The sequence below is a fragment of the Oncorhynchus keta genome, chromosome 9, assembly GCF_023373465.1.
Source record: "Oncorhynchus keta strain PuntledgeMale-10-30-2019 chromosome 9, Oket_V2, whole genome shotgun sequence".
Lineage (NCBI taxonomy): Eukaryota > Metazoa > Chordata > Actinopteri > Salmoniformes > Salmonidae > Oncorhynchus > Oncorhynchus keta.
Window position 1 is genome coordinate 39945385 of NC_068429.1, and position 21344 is coordinate 39966728.

At 42.4% G+C, this 21344-nt stretch overlaps 2 protein-coding genes across 5 annotated transcripts in view; one reads left to right on the forward strand and one right to left on the reverse strand.

Annotated features, from left to right (window-relative positions):
- Positions 1-335: 335 nt before the first annotated feature.
- Positions 336-4371, forward strand: LOC118387774 (protein PBDC1-like). Its single transcript, XM_035776472.2, has 6 exons — positions 336-438; positions 740-805; positions 1005-1064; positions 1977-2117; positions 2213-2324; positions 2462-4371. The coding sequence occupies exons 1-6, from the start codon at positions 409-411 to the stop codon at positions 2551-2553; spliced, it is 501 nt and encodes a 166-aa protein (XP_035632365.1). The 5' UTR covers positions 336-408; the 3' UTR covers positions 2554-4371.
- Positions 4372-4482: 111 nt separating this feature from the next.
- Positions 4483-21344, reverse strand: part of LOC118387771 (exportin-7-like) — a 32082-nt gene continuing 15220 nt past the window's right edge. For 2 of the 4 annotated variants that reach the window (XM_052525844.1, XM_052525843.1), the window contains exons 16-29: positions 20318-20391; positions 20158-20241; positions 20006-20066; positions 19796-19904; positions 19510-19705; positions 19184-19291; positions 15440-15522; positions 15108-15322; positions 14846-14984; positions 11589-11653; positions 11390-11482; positions 9022-9120; positions 5992-6119; positions 4483-5905 (exon numbers count right to left, since the gene is read on the reverse strand). In XM_052525844.1, coding sequence (XP_052381804.1) covers positions 5812-5905; positions 5992-6119; positions 9022-9120; positions 11390-11482; positions 11589-11653; positions 14846-14984; positions 15108-15322; positions 15440-15522; positions 19184-19291; positions 19510-19705; positions 19796-19904; positions 20006-20066; positions 20158-20241; positions 20318-20391 — 1548 coding nt within the window. In that variant the 3' untranslated portion in view covers positions 4483-5811. Of the gene's footprint in view, positions 5906-5991; positions 6120-9015; positions 9121-11389; positions 11483-11588; positions 11654-14845; positions 14985-15107; positions 15323-15439; positions 15523-19183; positions 19292-19509; positions 19706-19795; positions 19905-20005; positions 20067-20157; positions 20242-20317; positions 20392-21344 lie in introns of all 4 variants that reach the window. The other 2 variants (XM_052525842.1, XM_052525841.1) reach the window with 1 other exon arrangement.

Consider the following 21344-nt stretch of genomic DNA (forward strand, 5'->3'; position numbering starts at 1 on the left):
AAATGGTATGATGAACTTTTGTTGCGCACATATCCAGATGACGCTGCATACTATTTTTCAAAGCGTTACGCTTCGATCACACCAACAGTATCATTGCCTTTTGGTACACTAGAATTACATTCATTTCCAATGAAACGTTCGTTTGTGGTGCATACATTGAATTTATCGAACGTATGCCAAACTGTGTGCGTAGACGGCTTGACAGAAATAGTAGCAGAAGGTGAATGTTGATGATGCTGCGTACTATTTAGCGCAAATTCACTGTCGGGGTGTTCGAAGCGTTATTGCATTTTGGTACACCAGAATTACATTAATTTCCAATGAAACTGCGTTTGCCTTGCAGCATTGCAGAGGCGTAGACAGTTTGCGCTTGAACGACGTGACGTCATTGGGTCAAAGTTTACAGCTATGGCGTCGGGAAATGGAATTGCTTCTCTGGTGAGAATCCACAAGATTAAATAACAGTATTTTAACTTAATGTACATGTAATATACGGGTATATTGTAGCTGTATATATAAGTGAACTGTTAAAGTATATGATGCATGTTTTATTTGGACTGATGCCGGCCTGCTGTTTAAAATGCCGCTGGTTAAACGAGGACAACGTTGATTGAGTTAAACATGTGCTTGTCATTACACTGCAGCAATATTGAATTACTAATGCTAATGGCATTTTGTCGTTATTTAGGGCGTGATATCAATTGTAATACTTTTCTTTTGTAATGGTTATGTTATTCAGGGCGTGGAGGGAGCTACAGCAGCCGCCCAGGCTCTGTCTCTACCAGCTGAGGCTTATGGGAACGATGTGAGTAACACACCGGTGCTATTTAGGTTTCCTCTCTGACACAAACTCACAACACAATAGTTTTCTAGTGTGTTAGTTTCCAAGTTTATTCGCCACGTGCACAGGATACAACAGGTGTAAAACAGTCAAATTCAATTCTTACCTAGAGAATTCTTTCCCAACATTGCAACTAACCTGTGTGTGTGTGTGTGTGCTTCAGCCTCAACTGGAGGTGATGTGGGCGATGAAGGCTTACAATCATGCAGAGATCTACTTTAATGTGAGTATCTCTTTCTCACAAGCACCTGAAATCAGGTAAACTACCCACATGGAAGAAATACTAGTTTACTATAGAATAGTACAGTATTATCCACAAAAAAAACTGTAGTAAATACTACAGTATTTATATACAAAAACACTACAGTATTTAATTTGCATATACTCTGCCCATTTCCCTCCCCCAATATCCCAATTTTGCCACCCATAAGTGAGAAACTGACATGCTAAGTATAACCATATTGTGTGCCATACAGGTTATAGACAACACTACAGTAAATACTACAGTATATCATTAGTCCTCAAAAACACTACAGTAAATACTACAGCAGTGGATCTACAGGTTTTGCCTCAGGACCCAAATTGAACCAGGTTTCCTCAGTCGCGACCCAATATACAATCTGGGAAACTATATTTAATGTTATATTGATAGTAAATGTGGCAATTATGACAAGGGAACAACATTCTCACCTCTCATTTTCAATAAATACATTTTGCCCATATTCTTCAAGAATGTTAAACTTACTGGCTTGAGACCACAAAATCAACCAAAATAGTGCTGCTAATAGATCTATTTTGAAACATTGATAGTTCATATTCTTCCAGGTTTGTAGTTTTCATTAAAATATAAACTGTATGTATATATTCAAAACCTCCCCGGACCCAAACTGGGGTCACGACCCACCAGTTGAGAATAGCTGTACTACAGTATAAAACAGTCCACAAAAACACTACATTAAATACTGTAGTAAACACAAAAGTTAACAGTAAACTCTGCAAACGCACTATAATACTACAGTATTTAGACCATAGTATGTTTTTTTATGTGGGTAGGCGGAGCATAATACCAATACTAGCAGCCACATTGCACTGATCTAGTCCTTCCCTCCAGCTAATTGTGTCTGTGTGTGTGTAGCTGATCTCGTCGGTAGACCCCAGTAATCTGAAGCTGACCAAGGTGGATGACCAGATCTATACGTCCTTCAGAGAATCCTTCTCAGACCTCAACATCAAGAACTTGGACCCAGACATGCTCAAAACGGCCGATGCCAAAGAGGTAGGGGACTGGGTGTGTTATAGGTGTCAAAAATACAAAAAGGGACTGCGGAAGAGTGAGAGAGAAACTAACTTAGTCTCTGTGTTTGTGTCTAGAAGTGGCGCCCGTTCTGTAACCAGTTTGACGGGGTGGTGGAGGACTTCAACTACGGGACTTTGCTACGACTTGACTGTGAGAAGGACTACACAGAGGAAAACACCATATTTGGTATGTTCAGCGAGTCACTATTACACATACAAAACGTTGTCACTGTTAAAAAGTGGCATTAGGAGCATAGCAGTGTAAGGGTCCTCTGTAGCCGAGTGACTACACCAGTGTTAACCTCGATCATGTTGTTCCTGCAGCCACCAGGATCCAGTTCTTTGCCATCGAGATCGCTAGGAACAGAGAAGGATTCAACACCCCTGTATTTCAGGCCAAAAAACAGCCTTCTTAACCCATACCCTTCTTAGCCTAGTCTCCAACACCCTTGTAAACCCAACCAAGGAAGAGTTTCAACAGCCCTGGTTTGACACCCTACCTTTTGACCTCGGTATGGGATACTCTGAACCCCACATCACCTACAACCTCTAACCCAGGAACAGATAACATTTCAACAGCCCTGGTTACCAGGCTTAACATCCCCGGTTACCAGGCTTAACATCCCCATTGCTTGACATCCATCTCCTTACACTTTTCCAGTGATCGTCGACTGGATACTAGACCAGTGGTACGTTCAGCAGGGCACCACGTTGTGGAATGTTCATAGATATATAGGACAATGACTTATCTGCAACGTTTGGTTACTGAGGGTGGCCCAGAGGTCCACACTGCATCACTGTGCATGAGTGCGTGTACTGATGTCCAAACTGAGCATGGTAGCTACAGAGCCTTCAGAAAGTATTCACACCCCTTGATTTTCCACATCTTGTTACAGCCTGAATTTAAAGTGGAAGTTGTGATTGTGTCACTGGCCTACACAATACCCCATAATGTCAGTGGAATTATGTTTTTAGAAAATCTAAAGCCTTGAGTCAAGTATTCAACCCCTTATGGCCAGCCTAAATAAGTTCAGGAGTAGAAATGTATTTAACATGATTTAACGACTACCTCATCTCTGTAACCCACAGATAATTGTAAGGTCCCTCAGACGAGCAGTGAATTTCAAATACAGATTTATCCAGACCAGGGAGGTTTTCCAATGTCTCAAAGGGTAGATGGGTAAAAAAAATGTTTTAAAAGACATTGAATATCCATTTGAACATGGTTAAGTTATTACACTTTGGCTGGTGAATTGATACACCCAGTCACTACAAGGATAAATGCATCCTTCCTAACTGTTGCCAGAGAGGAAGGAAACCGCTCAGGGATTTCACCATGAGGCCAATAGTGAATTTAAAACCGTTCGTTTAATGGCTGTGATAGAAAATTGAGGATGGATCAACATTGTAGTTACTCCACAACAACTGAAATGACAGTGAAAACACATTCTCCCAAAAATGTATACTGTTTGCAATAAGGCACCAACGTAAAATTGCAAACAATTGGCTAAGAAATGAACTTTGTCCTGAATACAAAGCATTGTTTGAGGCAAATCCAACATCACTGAGTACCACTTAATATTTATGACTAGGGAGTTTGGGATACAAATAAACAGAATAGAGCTAAGCACAGGTGAAAACCTGGTCTGTCTGCTTTCCAACATACACTGGGAGACATTCACCTTTCAGCAGGACAATAACCTAAAACAAGGCTAAATATGGTTGCTAACCAAGACGACATTGAATGTTCCTGAGTGGCATAGTTGACTTAAATGGCTGTCTAACAATAACCAACTTGACAGAGCTTGAAGAATAAGAGAATGTGCATATATTACAATCCAGGTGTGCAAAGATGATTCTAACATGAATTGACTCAGGGTGTTGAATACTTGTTAAAAAATATAATTTTCCCACTTTGATATGAGTATTGTGTAGATTGTTCACACAAGGACCTTTTTTTTAATCCCACGGTGTGAATACTTTAAGGCGTTGTATATGTAATTAGGTTCTCTAATTTGTGGCAATAATTTCTGGGTATGTTCTTGTACAGCTTGTTTCAAATGACATTCTTTATAGTGAACCACTTTGACCAGTGTGCTGGCTAAAAGTGGTGCACTATATTGGAAAATGGGGTGTCCTTTTTGATTTGCCCGGTGGGTGTATCCAACCACATTCACTGACTGGTTGCGTGAATGGTAAAAATACAAATCTGAATAAATGGATGTCTGGAATCAGCATGTAGCCTGTGTTTGTTTAATCCTTATGACGATATTATCTTGCTAGTCTGCACCACACACTAAAGACATTACCACATGTTGTGCAGTGGAAGAACGGACAGCGCGGTATACAAACCAAATGACGTTTATTTGCAGTCAATGATGACACTATAATATGTAGCCGACATCCACACAACTCAACCAAGCTACCGATCCAACACACACTCACATCAGAGAACCAAGCTACTGATCCAACACACACACAAACTTCAGGGAACCAAAACAATAGAAACCAGAAGTCAAATCAACATGGTTAGAGATGAGCTAGTCGTCACAAACAGTTAGCAGCAACATCTGTAGAGTAGCACAAGTTGCTAATGAACTCTGAACCCCCATCTCCTCTAATACACAGTTCTGTATTCTTATTCCTATCATCCATATCCCTGTAATACACAGCTCTGTTCTACTAAAGGTTGCATTCTTCATTTAATCATTTAGAAATAAACAATCCTTCAGGGAGCTTGGAGACGAGTGCTGAAAGTTCTAGAATTTCCTGGTAGATCCTGGCTGGAGCTCATCGCTCCTTCACAGCACCCTAGGAGGCCACACACACACACCTCACACTAAGACACCAGAGACTGCAGTGACGCTCCTATCCGTTGAGTTATCAGATCTGTGACCCCTACACACTAGCCTGCTCAGACACTTCACCCCTCCCCTAACCCAACTAACTCCCTTAAGGTTAGTGTCAGCTCCAACCAGCCTACCAGAGGGTAAAGTGGAGCATAACCTTAACCCATTTAACCCTGCCCCATACCCAAATCCTAATGGAACAAGTAATCATTTTCTAGGCAAAGTGTCTCGGTGCTAGGGTTAGTGTCTAGGGAGTAAGAGGGGGTGGGTATTTACAGCGCTCCAACTAAAAGGCCAGAGGAAATGTACAACGCAGCCACTCTTTCTCTGCCCCTTTGCAGCTCTAGTGCTCTCTCATCCCCTGTAGAAAGTTTGCTCCCCACAGACAAACAGGTGCACTGACTCACTACACTGTAAAAAGTTCAATCACACGTTTCTCATTTTGTTTTAAATTCAATCAATATAAACATTGTTCAAAATGTTATGAAAAAAAATGTACACTTGTTTTGTTGTTTCTATACAAGGCAGGCAGAAGCAGAGAACTACATTTACCAGCTTCCCCCTTTTCACCCGCTCTCCTCTTTCACGCCCCCCACTCCTCTCCCGCCAGAACGTGTAGAGGTATCCTCCGTCAATCCTCCTCCTCTCCTCCCAGCAGAGCGACCTGCGGTGACCTCTACAAACTGGCTTTAAAATAGATCTGTATATTTATAGGCTTCTATAAAAAGGAGGGGGGAACCAAAAGGGGGAGGAGAGGAAGGGTGAGAGGAGGGGTTGAATTGGGAGGGGGAAGCTGCTCTGTGTGGAGCAGGAGTGCGTGGAAGGTCAGCTCATCATGTCATTGCTGTTGACGCCGTAAGAAGAGTTCTTCATGCTGTCGTTCACCTCCCTCCGGAACACCGACAGATTCTGGGTGAACCTGCACAGATTAATACAGAGAGAGTTAACAGTGACTGTGCACACCGATAACACGTGTGGAGAGAGGGCCGCTGGGATTGTGTGTACCTGTCTCGGTTCTTGGTTAGCAGGTTGCGTTCTATCCCCTCCATCAGGTTTTCAAAGCAGAGATGCATGGCCTGCTGCTTCTCTGGAGGCTGGCTGTTCACAATACTGTTTCTCAAGTCTGCAAAATACTACACACCCAGACAAAAATTCAGCTTCTCTGATCGGACAAATACTGCAGGAATGGAGGTATATATACACACACACACACACACACACACACACACACACACACAGGTAGAAGCTGTGTCAGGATTTTGTCTTTTTTTTTTTTTTACCAGGATCGTCCACTCAGCAACAAGCAAAAAAAATCCCATGACAAACGTAACTCGATCTCAGATTGATTGTCTAGGACCAGGTTAACCTCCCCTTTCATGTAAGATAGTAATTAGCATAATGCTTTTAGGGAAAGGGGTTCATTTTGAACATGTATTTTCACTTGCTTAGGGGGTCTGGGGTCTTCCCCGGGATCATTTTTATATAGGACAGAAGCTAAAAAAGACAATCTAAAAATAATGACACCATCTAAAATATAATTTCCACCTCCAGAAATGAGCCCAATAACATACTGGACCATACACTGCCTACACATGGTCTATATTATCAAAGGTGTTATAAGCAATAAGCATGATCACCTGTAGCCCAACTAATGCAGCATAATGGTAAAAAATAAATGTACATAGGCTGAAGCATGGGGTTTGTTCTTCTGCATTTGTTGCGCAGCTGCACCTAAATCTCACTTGTAACTGCATTTGTAAAATGTCACACGCGCAATTGAAGGAGTAGAAGAGAATTAAACGTGGTATGGTGGTAGCAATGGAAAACTGGGATCAACAGTTTTTTATTTATTTTTTAAACAAAGGTCAAAAATCCTTCTTTAACCCGTGTCCTCCCCTTCATCTACACTGGGATCATTGCTTTCACCTGGTCAGTCATGGAATGAGACTAACCAGGTGTTCCTAATGTTTTGTATGTCAGTTCAGTGCACACAAGAGAAAATATACACTATCGTTCAAAAGTTTGCGGTCACTTAGAAAATGTCCTTGTTTTTGAAAGAAAAGGGGGTTTTTTGTCCGTTAAAATAACATCAAATTGATTATATACAGTGTAGACATTGTTAATGTTGTAAATGACTATTGTAGCTGGAAACGGCAGATTTTTTATGGAATATCTACACAGGCTCATTATCAGCAACCATCGCTCCTGTGTTCCAATGGCACGTTGTGTTAGCTAATTCAAGTTTATAATTTTAACAAGGCTAATTGATCATTAGAAAACCCTTTTGCAGTTATGTTAGCACAGCTGAAGACTTGCACCGAATAAAGAAGCAATGGCCTTCTTTAGACTAGTTGAGCATCTGTAGCATCAGCATTTGTGGGTTCTATTCCATGCGAGAAATTTCCAAGAAACTGAAGATCTCGTACAGCGCTGTGTGCTACTCCCTTCACAAAACAGCTCAAACTGGCTCTAACCAGAATAGAAAGAGGAGTGGGAGGCCCCGGTGCACAACTGAGTGTAACAGTATAACTTTAGACCGTCCCCTCGCCCATACCCGGGCGCGAACCAGGGAACTTCTGCACACATCAACAACAGTCACCCACGAAGCATCGTTACCCAGGGAACTACTACTTCAAGGTCTCAGAGCAAGTGACGTAACCGATTGAAACGCTATTTAGCGCACACCGCTAACTAAGCTAGCCGTTTCACATCCGTTACACTCACCCCCCTTTTGACCTTCCTCCTTTTTCCGTAGCAACCAGTAATCCGGGTCAACAGCATCAATGTAACAGAATAACTTTAGACCGTCCCCTCGCCCATGCCCGGGTGCGAACCAGGGACCCTCTGCACACATCAACAACAGTCACCCACGAAGCATCGTTACCCATCGCTCCACAAAAGCCGCGGCCCTTGCAGAGCAAGGGGAACTACTACTTCAAGGTCTCAGAGCAAGTGACGTAACCGATTGAAACGCTATTTAGCGCACACCGCTAACTAAGCTAGCCGTTTCACATCCGTTACATGAGCAAAAGGACAAGTACATTAGAGTGTCTAGTTAGAGAAACAGACACCTCAAGTACTCAACTGGCAGCTTCATTAAATAGTAGTCTCAATGTCAACAGTAAAGAGACGACTCCGGGATGCTGGCCTTCTAGGCAGAGTTGCAAAGAAAAAGCCATATCTCAGACTGGCCAATAAAAATAAAATATTAAGATGGGCAAAAGAACAGAAACTGGACAGAGGAAGATTAGAAAAAAGTGATATGGACAGACGAATCTGCTTTGGTGGTGGTAAAGTGGGAAATTTAAGGGTATCATTCCATTTTGCAACGCCATACCATACCATGCACTTAATTGGAGTCAATTTCCTCCTACAACAGGACAATGACCCAAAGCACAGCTCCAAATTATACAATAACTATTTAGGGAAGAAGCAGTAAACTGGTATTCTGTCTATAATGGAGTGGCCAGCAGTCACCGGATCTCAAACCTATTGAGCTGTTGTTGGAGCATCTTGACCGTAAGGTACATAAGAAGTGCCCATCAAGCCAATCCAACTTGTGGGAGGTGCTTCAGAAAGCATGGGGTGAAATCTCTTCAGATTACCTCAACAAACTGACAACTAGAATGACAAAGGTCTGCAAGGCTGTAATTGCTGAAAATGGAGGATTCTTTGACGAAAGCAAAGTTTGAAGGACACAATTATTATTTCAATGAAAAATAATTATTTATAACCTTGTCAATGACTTGACTATATTTCCTATTCATTTTGGAACTCATTTCATGTATGTTTTCATGGACAACAAGGACATTGCTAAGTGACCCCAAACTTTTGAACGATAGTATAGTGTATTTCATAAAACAGACATGATTCTGATTTAGGCCATGTCATTTTCAAACAAACCCCACAGAGATTTTTTTCTTGCCGATCTCAAAAATGGCCTCTCCAGAATCCATATGATGAAAAATCCTTTAACCCCTGCACATGTGTTCCAGGGAGTGGTGGGATAGTGGGTGTGTAGTTGTGTACCTGTACCTTCTCGTTGAGCAGGATGAGGCCCAGTAGAGGTCTGGACATGGACCACTGGTTCCTGCAATCCTCAAAGATGATTATGTTCAACACCGTGGACAGCATCTGTAGGACAAACACACAGATTGATTAGTGTGTGTTTTGTGTTAGTGATGGCGGGTCAGCTGTTTGTTCACCAGCACCCACCCGTAATTACTAATAACCCATCTGCCCAACTATGTGATAGTGAAATCCTGAGGCCTGACCCTAACCCGCAAATATAGAAATTGCACTGTACAGTTAGTTCCCTTTTTGTCTCTTCAACAATGACGTTTTTAACTCAACATTTTTGCATTGAACAGTAGCCAAATGTTTGCTGAAACAAAAATAAAATGGTAAACAAAAGCCTAAACCAGGGATGGGAAACTGGCAGCCCGCTCAGATCATTGATTTTGTTAGTCTCACTCAGATACACTACATGATGAAAAGTATGCTCGTCAAACATCCCATTTCAAAATCATTGGCATTAATATTAAGATGGTCCCACCTTTCCTGCTATAACAGCCTCTACTGTTCTGGGAACATCACTGTGGGGACTTGTTTCCATTCAGTCACAAGAGCATTAGTGAGGTCGGGCACTGATGTTGGCCGATTATGCCTGGCTTGCAGTCGGTGTTCTAATTGGTGTTGAGGTCAGGGCTCTGTGCAGGCTAGTCAAGTTGCTCCACACCGATTGACAAACCATTTCTGTATGGACCTCCCTTTATGCACTGGGGCATTCTCATGCTAAAAAAGGAAACGGCCTTCCCCAACCTGTTGCCACAAAGTCTTCAGCACTCGACGGTCCTGTTCTGTGAGCTTGTGTGGCCTACCATTTCACTGCTCACCCGTTGTTGCTCCTAGATGTTTCCACTTCACAATAAAAGCACTTACAGTTGAACAGGGCAGCACTTGCAGGGCAGACACTTGTTGGAAAAGGGACATTCTATGACGGTGCAACGTTGAAAGTCACTGAGCTCTTCAGTAAGGCCATTCTACTGTCAATGTTTGTCTATGAAGATTGCATGGCTGGTGGGCTCGATTTTACACACCTGTCAGCAACAGGTGTGGCTGAAATAGCAGAATCCACTCATTTGAAAGAGTGTCCACATACTTCTGTATATATAGTGTATCATATTAAAACCTGCAAACATCTCTCTCCACCCTATGGAACAATTTGTAGAATTGCAGCAAACATGCTTTTAAAAAAGCTACTTTTTCTCTATGCCCCAAGTAAAAATGTGTCGAATTGCACAAAATTAACTCTGGATCCCACCCCCAAAGTTGCCCATCCCTGGCCTAAACTGACACCATGTGCCTTTGTGAAAATGCACTGTACAATGAGGCGATTTGCCTACTTTGTCTTCCTTTCTTTTGCAGCACAGTTGAGAAACAGAATAGCACCCATTAGAGGTCTTCACAGGTCCAAAATGTTGGACCAGTGGCTTTCCCACCTAACCCAATATGCATAAATAGAAAGAAATAAAACTGGGGCCTGTTCCGAATGGACTCGAGGACAGTCAGACCAGTTCGGAAAAAGGACTGAGAGATAGGCGTACAGAAGGAGACTAAATAGTTCATTTAAAATCAGAATATTTTTGATAAAGATGAGCATTATATATTGTTACATTAAAGGAGTTACTCTGGTAGGCCTAAAACATTCTTCCTCACATCAAGTTCAACTGTCGAGGTAGTTGGAGTACCGGTTTACACAGGCCTGCTGTAGCTAAAGCCTATCATAGCCACAACACACCAAATGTTCACAAAAGTTTCCAAACTTTATTTGGGTAATAACAAAAGTAAGTAAAGCCATTGTTTATAGGGAAAATATGAACAGGTTATTAAATTGCAGCATTACATTGTTAATTTTTTCATCTCGGTCTACTTGGTTTTTTTTCTTTTCATGGTTTGAGTGCGATTAACAATCGTCATTCCATTATACTGCTGCAAACACAACATTAAAGTTAGAACTTAATTTAGCCAAAGAAAATGGCTCAACAGAATGAAAAAAATACTTGTTGCATATTTAAAGAAACTGGTTTAAACCTTCACAAAAGTTTTGAACAGCCTATATTGCAGCAATTACGCTTACCAACAGACGGTGAGTGCCTGTACTATAGGCTACCCAACAAAATGACAGCAATAGGCTAATGATATTTATTTTACAACCGGCCTACTTACAGTGCATTCGGAAAGTATTCCGGCCCCCGCGACTTTTCCCAAATATTGTTATTCTAAAATGGAATCTATTTTAATCTACACACAATACCCTATAATGACAAGGCAAAAGCCAGTTCTTTGACATTTTTGTAAATGTATTCAAAATTAAAAACTGAAATATCATGTGTGTTTGTACCTGTTGGATCATCTCTGGGTGTTGCTGCATGATGTGTAGGAAGCGGTCATCTGTTGCCATAGCTGCAGGTCGTTTCTTAGTGGAGCGAGACAGCTGAATAGAAATTACAAGACATTTTATTGACATTCATATCAACACAGAACATACAGGTATAATGTCATATGAATAGATTATAGATCTACATGGAGGCAGTTGTTACCTGTTTGAACAGGTAGGTGACGATGTGGTCCAGACTGGAACAACACCCAGTACACACCATGGTATCTATAACAAAACACACACACACATTAGTCACACACGTTTTTCATCCACTCCACAAATTTCTTGTTAAACTATAGTTTTGGAAAGTCGGTTAGGACATCTACTTTGTGCATTACATGTAATTTTTCCAACAATTGTTTACAGACAGATTATTTCACTGTATCACAATTCCAGTGGGTCAGAAGTTTACATACACTAAGTTGACTGTGCCTTTAAACAGCTTGGAAAATTACAGAAAATGTAGCCATGGCTTTATAAGCTTCTGATAGGCTAATTGACATCATTTCGGTCAATTGGAGTTGTACCTGTGGATGTATTTCAAGGCTTACCTTCACACTCAGTGCCTCTTTGCTTGACATCATGGGAAAAATCAAAAGAAATCAGCCAAAATTGTAGACCTTCACAAGTCTTGTTCATCATTGGGAGCAATTTCCAAACGCCTGAAGGTACCACGTTCATCTGTACAAACAATAGTACGCAAGTATAAACACCATGGGACCACGCAGCCGTCATAGCGCTCAGGAAGGAGACGCGTCCTGTCTCCTAGAGATGAACGTACTTTGATGCGAAAAGTGCAAATCAATCCCAGAACAGCAAAGGACCTTGTGAAGATGCTGGAGGAAACGGGTACAAAAATATCTATATCCACAGTAAAACGAGTCTTATATCGACATAACCTGAAAGGCCGCTCAGCAAGGAAGAAGCCACTGCTCCAAAACTGCCATAAAAAAGCCAGACTACGGTTTGCAACTGCACATGAGGACAAAGATTGTACTTTTTGGAGAAATGTCCTCTGGTCTGATGAACCAAATATAGAACTCGTCGGCCATAATGACCATCGTTATGTTTGGAGGAAAAGGGGGGGCTTGCAAGCCGAAGAATACCATCCCAACCGTGAAGCACAGGGGTGGCAGCATCATGTTGTGGGGGTGCTTTGCTGCAGGAGGGACTGGTGCACTTCACAAAATAGATGTCATCATGAGGTAGGAAAATTAGGTGGATATATTGAAGCATCATCTCAAGACACCAGTCAGGGAGTTAAAGCTTTGTCGCAAATGAGTCTTCCAAATGGACAATGACCCCAAACATACTTCCAAAGTTGTGGCAAAACGGCTTCAGGACAACAAAGTCAAGGTATTGGAGTGGCCATCACAAAGCCCTGACCGCAATCCCATAGAATATTTGAGGGCAGAACTGAAAAAGCATGTGCGAGCAAGGAGGCCTACAAACCTGACTCAGTTACACCAGCTCTGTCAAGAGGAATGGTCCAAAATTCACCCGACCTATTGTGGGAAGCTTGTGGAAGGCTACCCGAAACATTTGACCCAAGTTAAACAATTTAAAGGCAATGCTACAGAATACTAATTGAGTGTATGTAAACTTCTGACCCACTGGGAATGTGATGAAAGAATTCAAACCTGAAATAAATCACTCTACTATTATTCTGACATTTCACATTCTTAAAATAAAGTGGTGATCCTAACTGACCTAAAACAGAGAATTTTTACTAGGATTAAATGTTAGGAATTGTGAAAAACTGAATTTAAATGTATTTGTCTAAGGTGTATGTAAACCTCCGACTTCAACTGTATACAGTGGGGTAAAAAAGTATTTAGTCAGTTCTCCCACTTAAAAAGATGAGGCCTGTAATTTTCATCATAGGTAAGCTTTAACTATGACAGACAAAATGGGGGAAAAAAATCCAGAAAAATCACATTGTAGGAGTTTTAATGAATTTATTTGCAAATTAAGGTGGAAAATAAGTATTTGGTCACCTACAAACAAGCAAGATTTCTGGCTCTCACAGACCTGTAACTTCTTCTTTAAGAGGCTCCTCTGTCCTCCACTCGTTACCTGTATTAATGGCACCTGTTTGAACTTGTTATCAGTATAAAAAGACACCTGTCCACAACCTCAAAACAGTCACACTCCAAACTCCACTATGGCCAAGACCAAAGAGCTGTCAAAGGACGCCAGAAACAAAATTGTAGACCTGCACCAGGCTGGGAAGACTGAATCTGTAATAGGTAAGCAGCTTGGTTTGAAGAAATCAACTGTGGGAGCAATTATTAGGAAATGGAAGACATACAAGACCACTGATAATCTCCCTCGATCTGGGACTCCACGCAAGATCTTACCCCGTGGGGTCAAAATGATCACAAGAACGGTGAGCAAAAATCCCAGAACCACACGGGGGGACCTAGTGAATGACCTGCAGAGAGCTGGGACCAAAGTAACAAAGCCTACCAATCAGTAACACGCTACGCCGCCAGGGACTCAAATCCTGTGAAGTTTGCTAGAGAGCATTTGGATGATCCAGAAGAAGATTGGGAGAATGTCATATGGTCAGATGAAACCCCAAAAAAACTTTTTGGTAAAAACTCAACTTGTTGTGTTTGGAGGACAAAGAATGTGGAGTTGCATCCAAAGAACACCATACCTACTGTGAAGCATGGGGGTGGAAACATCATGCTTTGGGGCTGTTTTTCTGCAAACGGACCAGGATGACTGATCCATGTAAAGGAAAGAATGAATGGGGCCATGTATCGTCAGATTGAGTGAAAACCTCCTTCCATCAGCAAGGGCATTGAAGATGAAATGTGGCTGGGTCTTTCAGCATGACAATGATCCCAAACACACCGCCTGGGCAACGAAGGAGTGGCTTCGTAAGAAGCATTTCAAGGTCCTGGAGTGGCCTTGCCAGTCTCCAGATCTCAACCCCATAGAAAGTCTTTGGAGGGAGTTGAAAGTCCGTGTTGCCCAGCAACAGCCCCAAAACATCACTGCTCTAGAGGAGATCTGCATGGAGGAATGGGCCAAAAATACCAGCAACAGTATGTGAAAACCTTGTCAAATGTTTTCTGTAAGTCTTCACCTCTGTTATATACCCTTTGTTGGCAATGACAAAGTATTGAGAAACTTTTGTTATTGACCAAATACTTACTTTCCACCATAATTTGCAAATAAATTCATTAAAAAAATCCTACAATGTGATTTTCTGGATTTCCCCCCCTCATTTTGTCTGTCATAGTTGAAGTGTACCTATGATAAAAAGATGAGGCCTGTAATTTGGGAGGGAGAACTTGCACAATTGGTGGCTGACTAAATAATTTTTTGCCCCACTGTATACTACCCAGTACAGTGTGGTGCATGTGTGTGTGTGTGTGTGTGTGTGTATATATATATATATATTACCCAGTGCAGTGAGTCCCTCTGAGATAGATGACAGTATGTACATGACGACATGCGGCTCTAGAGAAGCAATGAAGTTCATGTGATCCTGAGTCAACACCTCCAACAGACTGTAGAACGACTGGCTCAACTTGGGATAGTCCTGGAGGGAGGGATGCAGACAGGAGAGCAAAGGAGAGTTGGTGCAAGTTTTGCTGGAACTGCCATTGTCAGATTGTAAATATACAATGTTCAGAGAAATAAATCACTGTATTTATGCATGTACCAGCAGGTCGCTGTGTGGTATGGACAGCAGCAGTTTGATGAAGGTTTGTAGTGCGTTGTCCAGTGCGTCATCTCCATAGAGACGGAACACCCCGAAATTGACGTAGTTCCCAGAAAGCACAGCCTTCAGCATAGAGAAGCACACACTGACACCCTTCAGCTTCACACTGTACACCTGGTCCTTAGGCACCTCTCCGATGGTCAGGATACGATTACCTGGAGAAGGGGAGAGGGAGAACCAAGGAAATGAACATAAAATTGTGTGGCTGACCAACCAAATTACAATGCTCCAGTGAACAGCATCTGTTGCAATAAGACACTTAAATGTTTTACCATAGGTGGTGATCATCTTGCTGGTTTCTCTGAACAACAGGATTCCGTTGGGCGACGACACGTCAAACTGTAACCTCTGTGACCTGAAAACAAACAGAGTTCGGGATTCCTATTTTACAGAAAAATCTAACAAATGTTCCATCCCAAGACTTTCCCAGACATCCTGAGATTCTAGTTCAAACCGGAAATGGTATCTTAAAGCATATAATACCAGCAAGGGGAAAATGGACAATTATACCACTGTAAATTGAGAAATACACAGAGGAATCTAACTGTTTCTTGTTGTGTTGCAATTGAATCAACTCAAAGTTCTTTCAAAGTCATCCTACTACTTAGTTGCTGTAGCTTAGTTTGAATGTAGGCCTATGAAGCACTGTTGGCCAAATGGTCAAATAATTGTAGGTTATTACAGCTAGTAAAAATGATGCTAATTTTACCGTCGACAGACAGAGGTCACCCAGCTTGTATGCTCTCTCCTCTCCCCTTTAAGAGCAGCTGCCTGGCTATCAGGCAATTGGGAAGATTCTGACTGTATATACTATGATAAGCGAGTTATGTAGGGACTTTGTTTAGCGCATTAGATACACCATATATACACAAGAGTATGTGGACACCCCTTCAAAATGAGTGAATTCAGGTATTTCAGCCACACCCGTTGCTGACAGGTGTATAGAATTGAGCACACAGCCATGAAATCTCCATAGACAAACATTGGCAGTAGAATGACCTTACTGAAAAGCTCAGTGACTTCCAACATGGCACCGTCATAGGATGCCAACAAGTTTGTCAAATCTCTGCCCTGTTAGAGCTGCCCCGGTCAACTTTACGTGCTGTTATTGTGAAGTGGAAACGTCTAGGAGCAACAGCTCGGCCGCAAAGTGGTAGGCCACACAAACTCACAGAATGGAACCGGCGAGTACTGAAGCGCGTAGCATGTGAAAATCGCCTGTCCTCGGTTGCAACCCTCACTTCAGAGTTCCAAACTATCTCAGGAAGAAACATCAGCACAAGAACTGTCTGGAGGTTCACGAAATGGGTTTCCATGGCCGAGAACATCACTATGCGCCGGCTGGTGTGGTGTAAAGCTCGCTGCCATTGGAGCAAGGGAAATGCGTTCTCTGGAATGATGAATCACGCTTCACCATCTGGCAGTCCGACGGACAAATCTGGGTTTGGCGGATGCCAGGAGAACGCTACCTGCCTCAATGCATAGTGCCAACTGTTAAGTTTGGTGGAGGAAGAAAAATAGTCTGGGTCTGTTTCATGGTCCGGGCTAGGGCCCTTAGTTCCAGTGACGGGAAATCTCAACGCTAACAGCATACAATGACATCGATCGTTCTGGAAGAACACGACTAGCCTGCACAGAGCCCTGACCTCAACCCCATCGAACACCTTTGGGATGAATTAGAACACTGACTGCGAGCCAGGCATAATCGTCCAACATCAGTGCCCGACCTCACTAATGCTTGTGGCTGAATGGAAGCAAGTCCCCGCAGAAATGTTTAAACATCTAGTGGAAAGCCTTCCCAAAAGAGTAGAGGCTATCAAAGCAGCATAGGGGGGGACCAATACCATAATAATGCCCATGATATTGGAATGAGAAGTTCGACAAGCAGGTGTCAACATACAAACAGTTGAAATCGGAATTTTACATACAGTGACGTTTTTCAACCACTCCACAAATATCTTGTTAACTAACTATAGTTTTGGCAAGTCGGTTAAGACATTACTTTGTGCATTACAATTTTTCCAACGATTGTTTACAGACCAATTTTTAACTGTATCACAATTCCAATGGTCAGAAGCAAACGTGCACTCAATTAGTATTTGGTAGCATTGCCTTTAAAATGTTTAACCTGGGTCAAACATTTCAGGTAGCTTCCACAAGCTTCCCACAAGATTTTGGACCATTCCTCCTGACAGAGCTGGTGTAACAAACCAGACTTGGAGGTCTATACATTTTTGCTGAGGTCTTGGCTGATTCCTTTTGATTTTCCCATGACGTCAAGCAATGAGGCACTGAGTTTGAAGGTAGGCCTTGTAATACATCCACAGGTACACCTCCAATTGACTCAAATGATGTCAGTTAGCCTATCAGAAGCTTTAAAGCCATGACATCATTTTGTGGAATTTTCCAAGCTGTTTAAAGGCAGTCATCTTAGTGTATGTAAACTTCTGACCCACTGGAATTGTGATAGTGAATTATAAGTGAAATAATCTGTCTGTAAACAATTGTTGGAAAAATGACTTGCGTCATGCACAAAGTAGATGTCCTAACAGACTTGCCAAAACTTTAGTTTGTTAACAAGAAATGTGTGGAGTGGTTGAAAAACGAGTTTTAATGACGCCAACCTAAGTGTATGTAAACTTCCGACTTCAACTGTATGTTCACTGTGACAGACAAGCAAACCGCGTCAAATAGTACTGTTGGGTTCTGAAAATATGGAATATATTTATTAATGTCCCTGAGGGAGAGAGGGGAATGTATAACGTTTACATTCTGTCCGTATGCATTATTGTTAGCCAGAAGGGACCATATGGTAGGAAGAGAGACACATTCTGGGAAGAGTCAACATGACAACCGTGAGTAGGAATGAGTGAGCACTTTGGGGCAGAGGGCAAAGGTCAGGTCAGCTGAAGTGAGGAAGAACAGATATCATTAAGGTTCTATCTAGCAACAGAGATGCATTGGCTGTTCAGATGTGTAGGAGGAGACTCAGCATAGGAAAAAGGGTAAAAAAATAAAGGTTTCTTTTTTTTTTGTAACTTTAATTTAACTAGGCCAGTCAGTTATTAAGAACAAATTCTTATTTTCAATGACGGCCTCGGAACAGTGGGTTAACTGCCTTGTTCAGGGGCAGAACAACAGATGTTTACCTTTCAGCTCAGGGATTTTTACCTATCAGCTCAGGGATTCGATATTGCAACCTTTCGGTGACTTGTCCAACGCTCTAACCACTAAGCTACATGCCTCCCCATATGAGTGCTTGTGTGAATATGTTTGTCTTATGCAGCTGTATTGACCCAATGGGTGAACAAACTTGGTTTAAGCTTTACTAATCACCCGTGAGTTTTAATAGGTTCATTTAGAACCTAACAGTACTAATAGCATAAAATCAACACCATGGACAGCTTTCGGTCAATTCCCAGTAAATCTGACACATCGCTTTTGTTAGTGTAACATGGAACATTTTTGTGAATGTCTATTTCTTTGAGCGCTTTTGCAGACAATGTATTAGGCGTTTTGTTAGCAGCCGCTGTTTATATTTTGGTGCAACCAGCGTTGCACTACAGTGAAACCGGCGTTGAAGATGGAATCCGCAGTAGGTAAAACCGCCCCCCCCCCCATGGCCGTTATTGTTTTGTTGACGAAGAAGAGTTGGAGAGAGTCGCACATCGTGATGAAAAAGAAATTGCAGCACACCGCTGTTCTATTGCACATGCAATGATGTCAGAGGGGAATAAACAGTGTTTGTTGTCTACAGAAATCTCATTGTCATATCACAAACAGACATCACAGTTTCACCAATAAGAATTCCAGCTTTTAACCCCAACACAGGGTTAAAGGTCAGTGTCAGGGTTCTGGTAGCATTGCATATTTTGTATTTCCACATTAGTGCGACATCGAAAATTGTACATATTTGTTCCAGTTGCCAAAAACAATTTCCCCTCGGGAATCGGGGATGCACTTGGTCAGAAAACAAAAACAAAATCAGGGCTAGAAGTGTGTGCATGTTTGTGTACCTGTTGTGGACGAGCTCAGCCATGAGCTTTAGGACAGGAGTGGTGCATGCTGGTACGTGGTACCAGAGTTCTATTGCTCTCTGCAGAATGGGCATGTAGGCTGGGTAGCTGGTGGAGGGGTTAAGAACAAAACTGTCAACCAATCACATCTCCGCTGCTACATCGATTCCCTATTCTGCGATAGACGGTCGTATTTCTTCTAGACAACGCATTCCTAACATTCTGTAACCTTTCAACCTCCTAAACCCCGGTCAGTAAAGGTCAGGGGTTACAGGTCAGAGGACAGGATTGAGGGTGTATAGAGGTCTGGGGTCAGTGAAGGATACATCCAGTCGAAGAGCATCATGAAGCTGGTCTTGGCGTTGAAGGCAAAGGCGATACCTCTCAGGTCTCTGACCAGCCCCACCAACGTCCTCTTGGCCTCCTGCTCGTTGAACGTGTTGGTGCTGAACATCTGAGCAACCGCTTCAAACGCTGCCGTCAGGGGCAGCATGAACTGTTCAAACTGGTCCTCATCCTCACCTACACACACACACGAAAAGGTGAAAGAATGAAAAGTCATCCAAATAAGAAATATTACTGATAATTGTGGTGTGTCGTGTGTGTGTCTACCTAGGTCGACCATCAGCAGACGTCCCAGCGCGGTGTAGAATGTGGTGCGGCATCTCATGTCGCTGAGGTTTGATTGGTTGTTCACACCCAGGAAGGAGAAGTGCTCGCTCTGACATAGGAGAAAAGCAAAAAAACATTACCGAAAAATAACTGGATCAAAAGGCATAAATTGAGTTTCAGGCAGTTAGTGGTCAGGGTAAGGGTTCTTACTGTGTGGTTGTTCAGCATGAACTGAACAGCGCTGAGTTTCACCAACTTCCTCACACTGCTGTATGTACACACACACCGTCAAGGAGACAACACAGGGGCTGGAATATAACAGAAAACGAAACCCCACCCCTTTTCACACACACAGTAAAGGATATCCTATGGAAAGGTCGTTGAGTAACTGAAGTGTCTTGGAGGTGATCGGTTCACACTGGCCCCAGTACTTCAGATTGGTGATGCTGCAATTACAAATGGTAATCAATCAATCGTTACTTCATAGTACCAGTACTAGTACCAATACCACAGTGAACTCACATTTTTCCGATGAAGACGCTCAGTACCATGGTCTCGTCATTTAGCCCCAGAACCTCTGACAGCCGCCGGTACAGCTGGGACACACACAGACACACGTCATTAAACATTGGAACACCCCCTAGAGAGAGAGCAGCTACACAGCTAAAGTAGGAGAAACTAGGATATAATCATCTGCTAGCAGCGTGACACCAGCCATACATCTCCACAGGGTTGAAGACAACACACACCCATCAACTCTGCTCTCATCTCCCCAGCATGGCCGTATATTCCTCCACAACTCGGAGGTATATTATTGTGTGTGAGCAAAATGCCTTTTGTGAACAAACATGCGCACTTCACCCCCCCCTCTTACTAGCTCTGACTTTGCTGATAGTAAACTCGTTTATTTAGGAAAAGTGTACTATTAATGAGAACGTGCATACGGAAAGTATTCAGACCCCTTCTCCACATTGTTACATTACAGCCTTGTTCTAAAATGGATTTAATCATGCCCCCCCCAACAATCTACACACAATACCCCATAATGACAAAGCAAAAAAAAAAAGGTTGACACTGTTGCTAATGTATATCAAATAAAACAATAATATTACATTTCCATAAGTATTCAGACCCTTCACTGCCGAAGATGCTTCAACTAAGTAATTACAGCCGAGTCATCTTGGGTATTTTTACATGTTTTATTTTACCTTTATTTAACTAGGCAAGTCAGTTAAGAACAAATTCTTATTTTCAATGACTGGCTAGGAACAGTGGGTTAACTGCCTTGTTCAGGGGCAGAATGACAGATTTTTACCCTGTCAGCTCGGGGATTCGATCCGGCAACCTTTCGGTTACTAGTCCAACGCTCTAACCACTAGGCTACCTGATGCTACAAGCTCGGCACACCTGTATTTGGGGAGTTGTCCCATTCTTCTCTGCAGATCCTCGTAAGTGCTGTCAAGTTGGATGGGGAGGGTAGCTGCACAGCTATTTTCAGGCCTCTCCAGAGATGTTCGATCGGGTTCAAGTCTGTGCTCTGGCTGGGCCA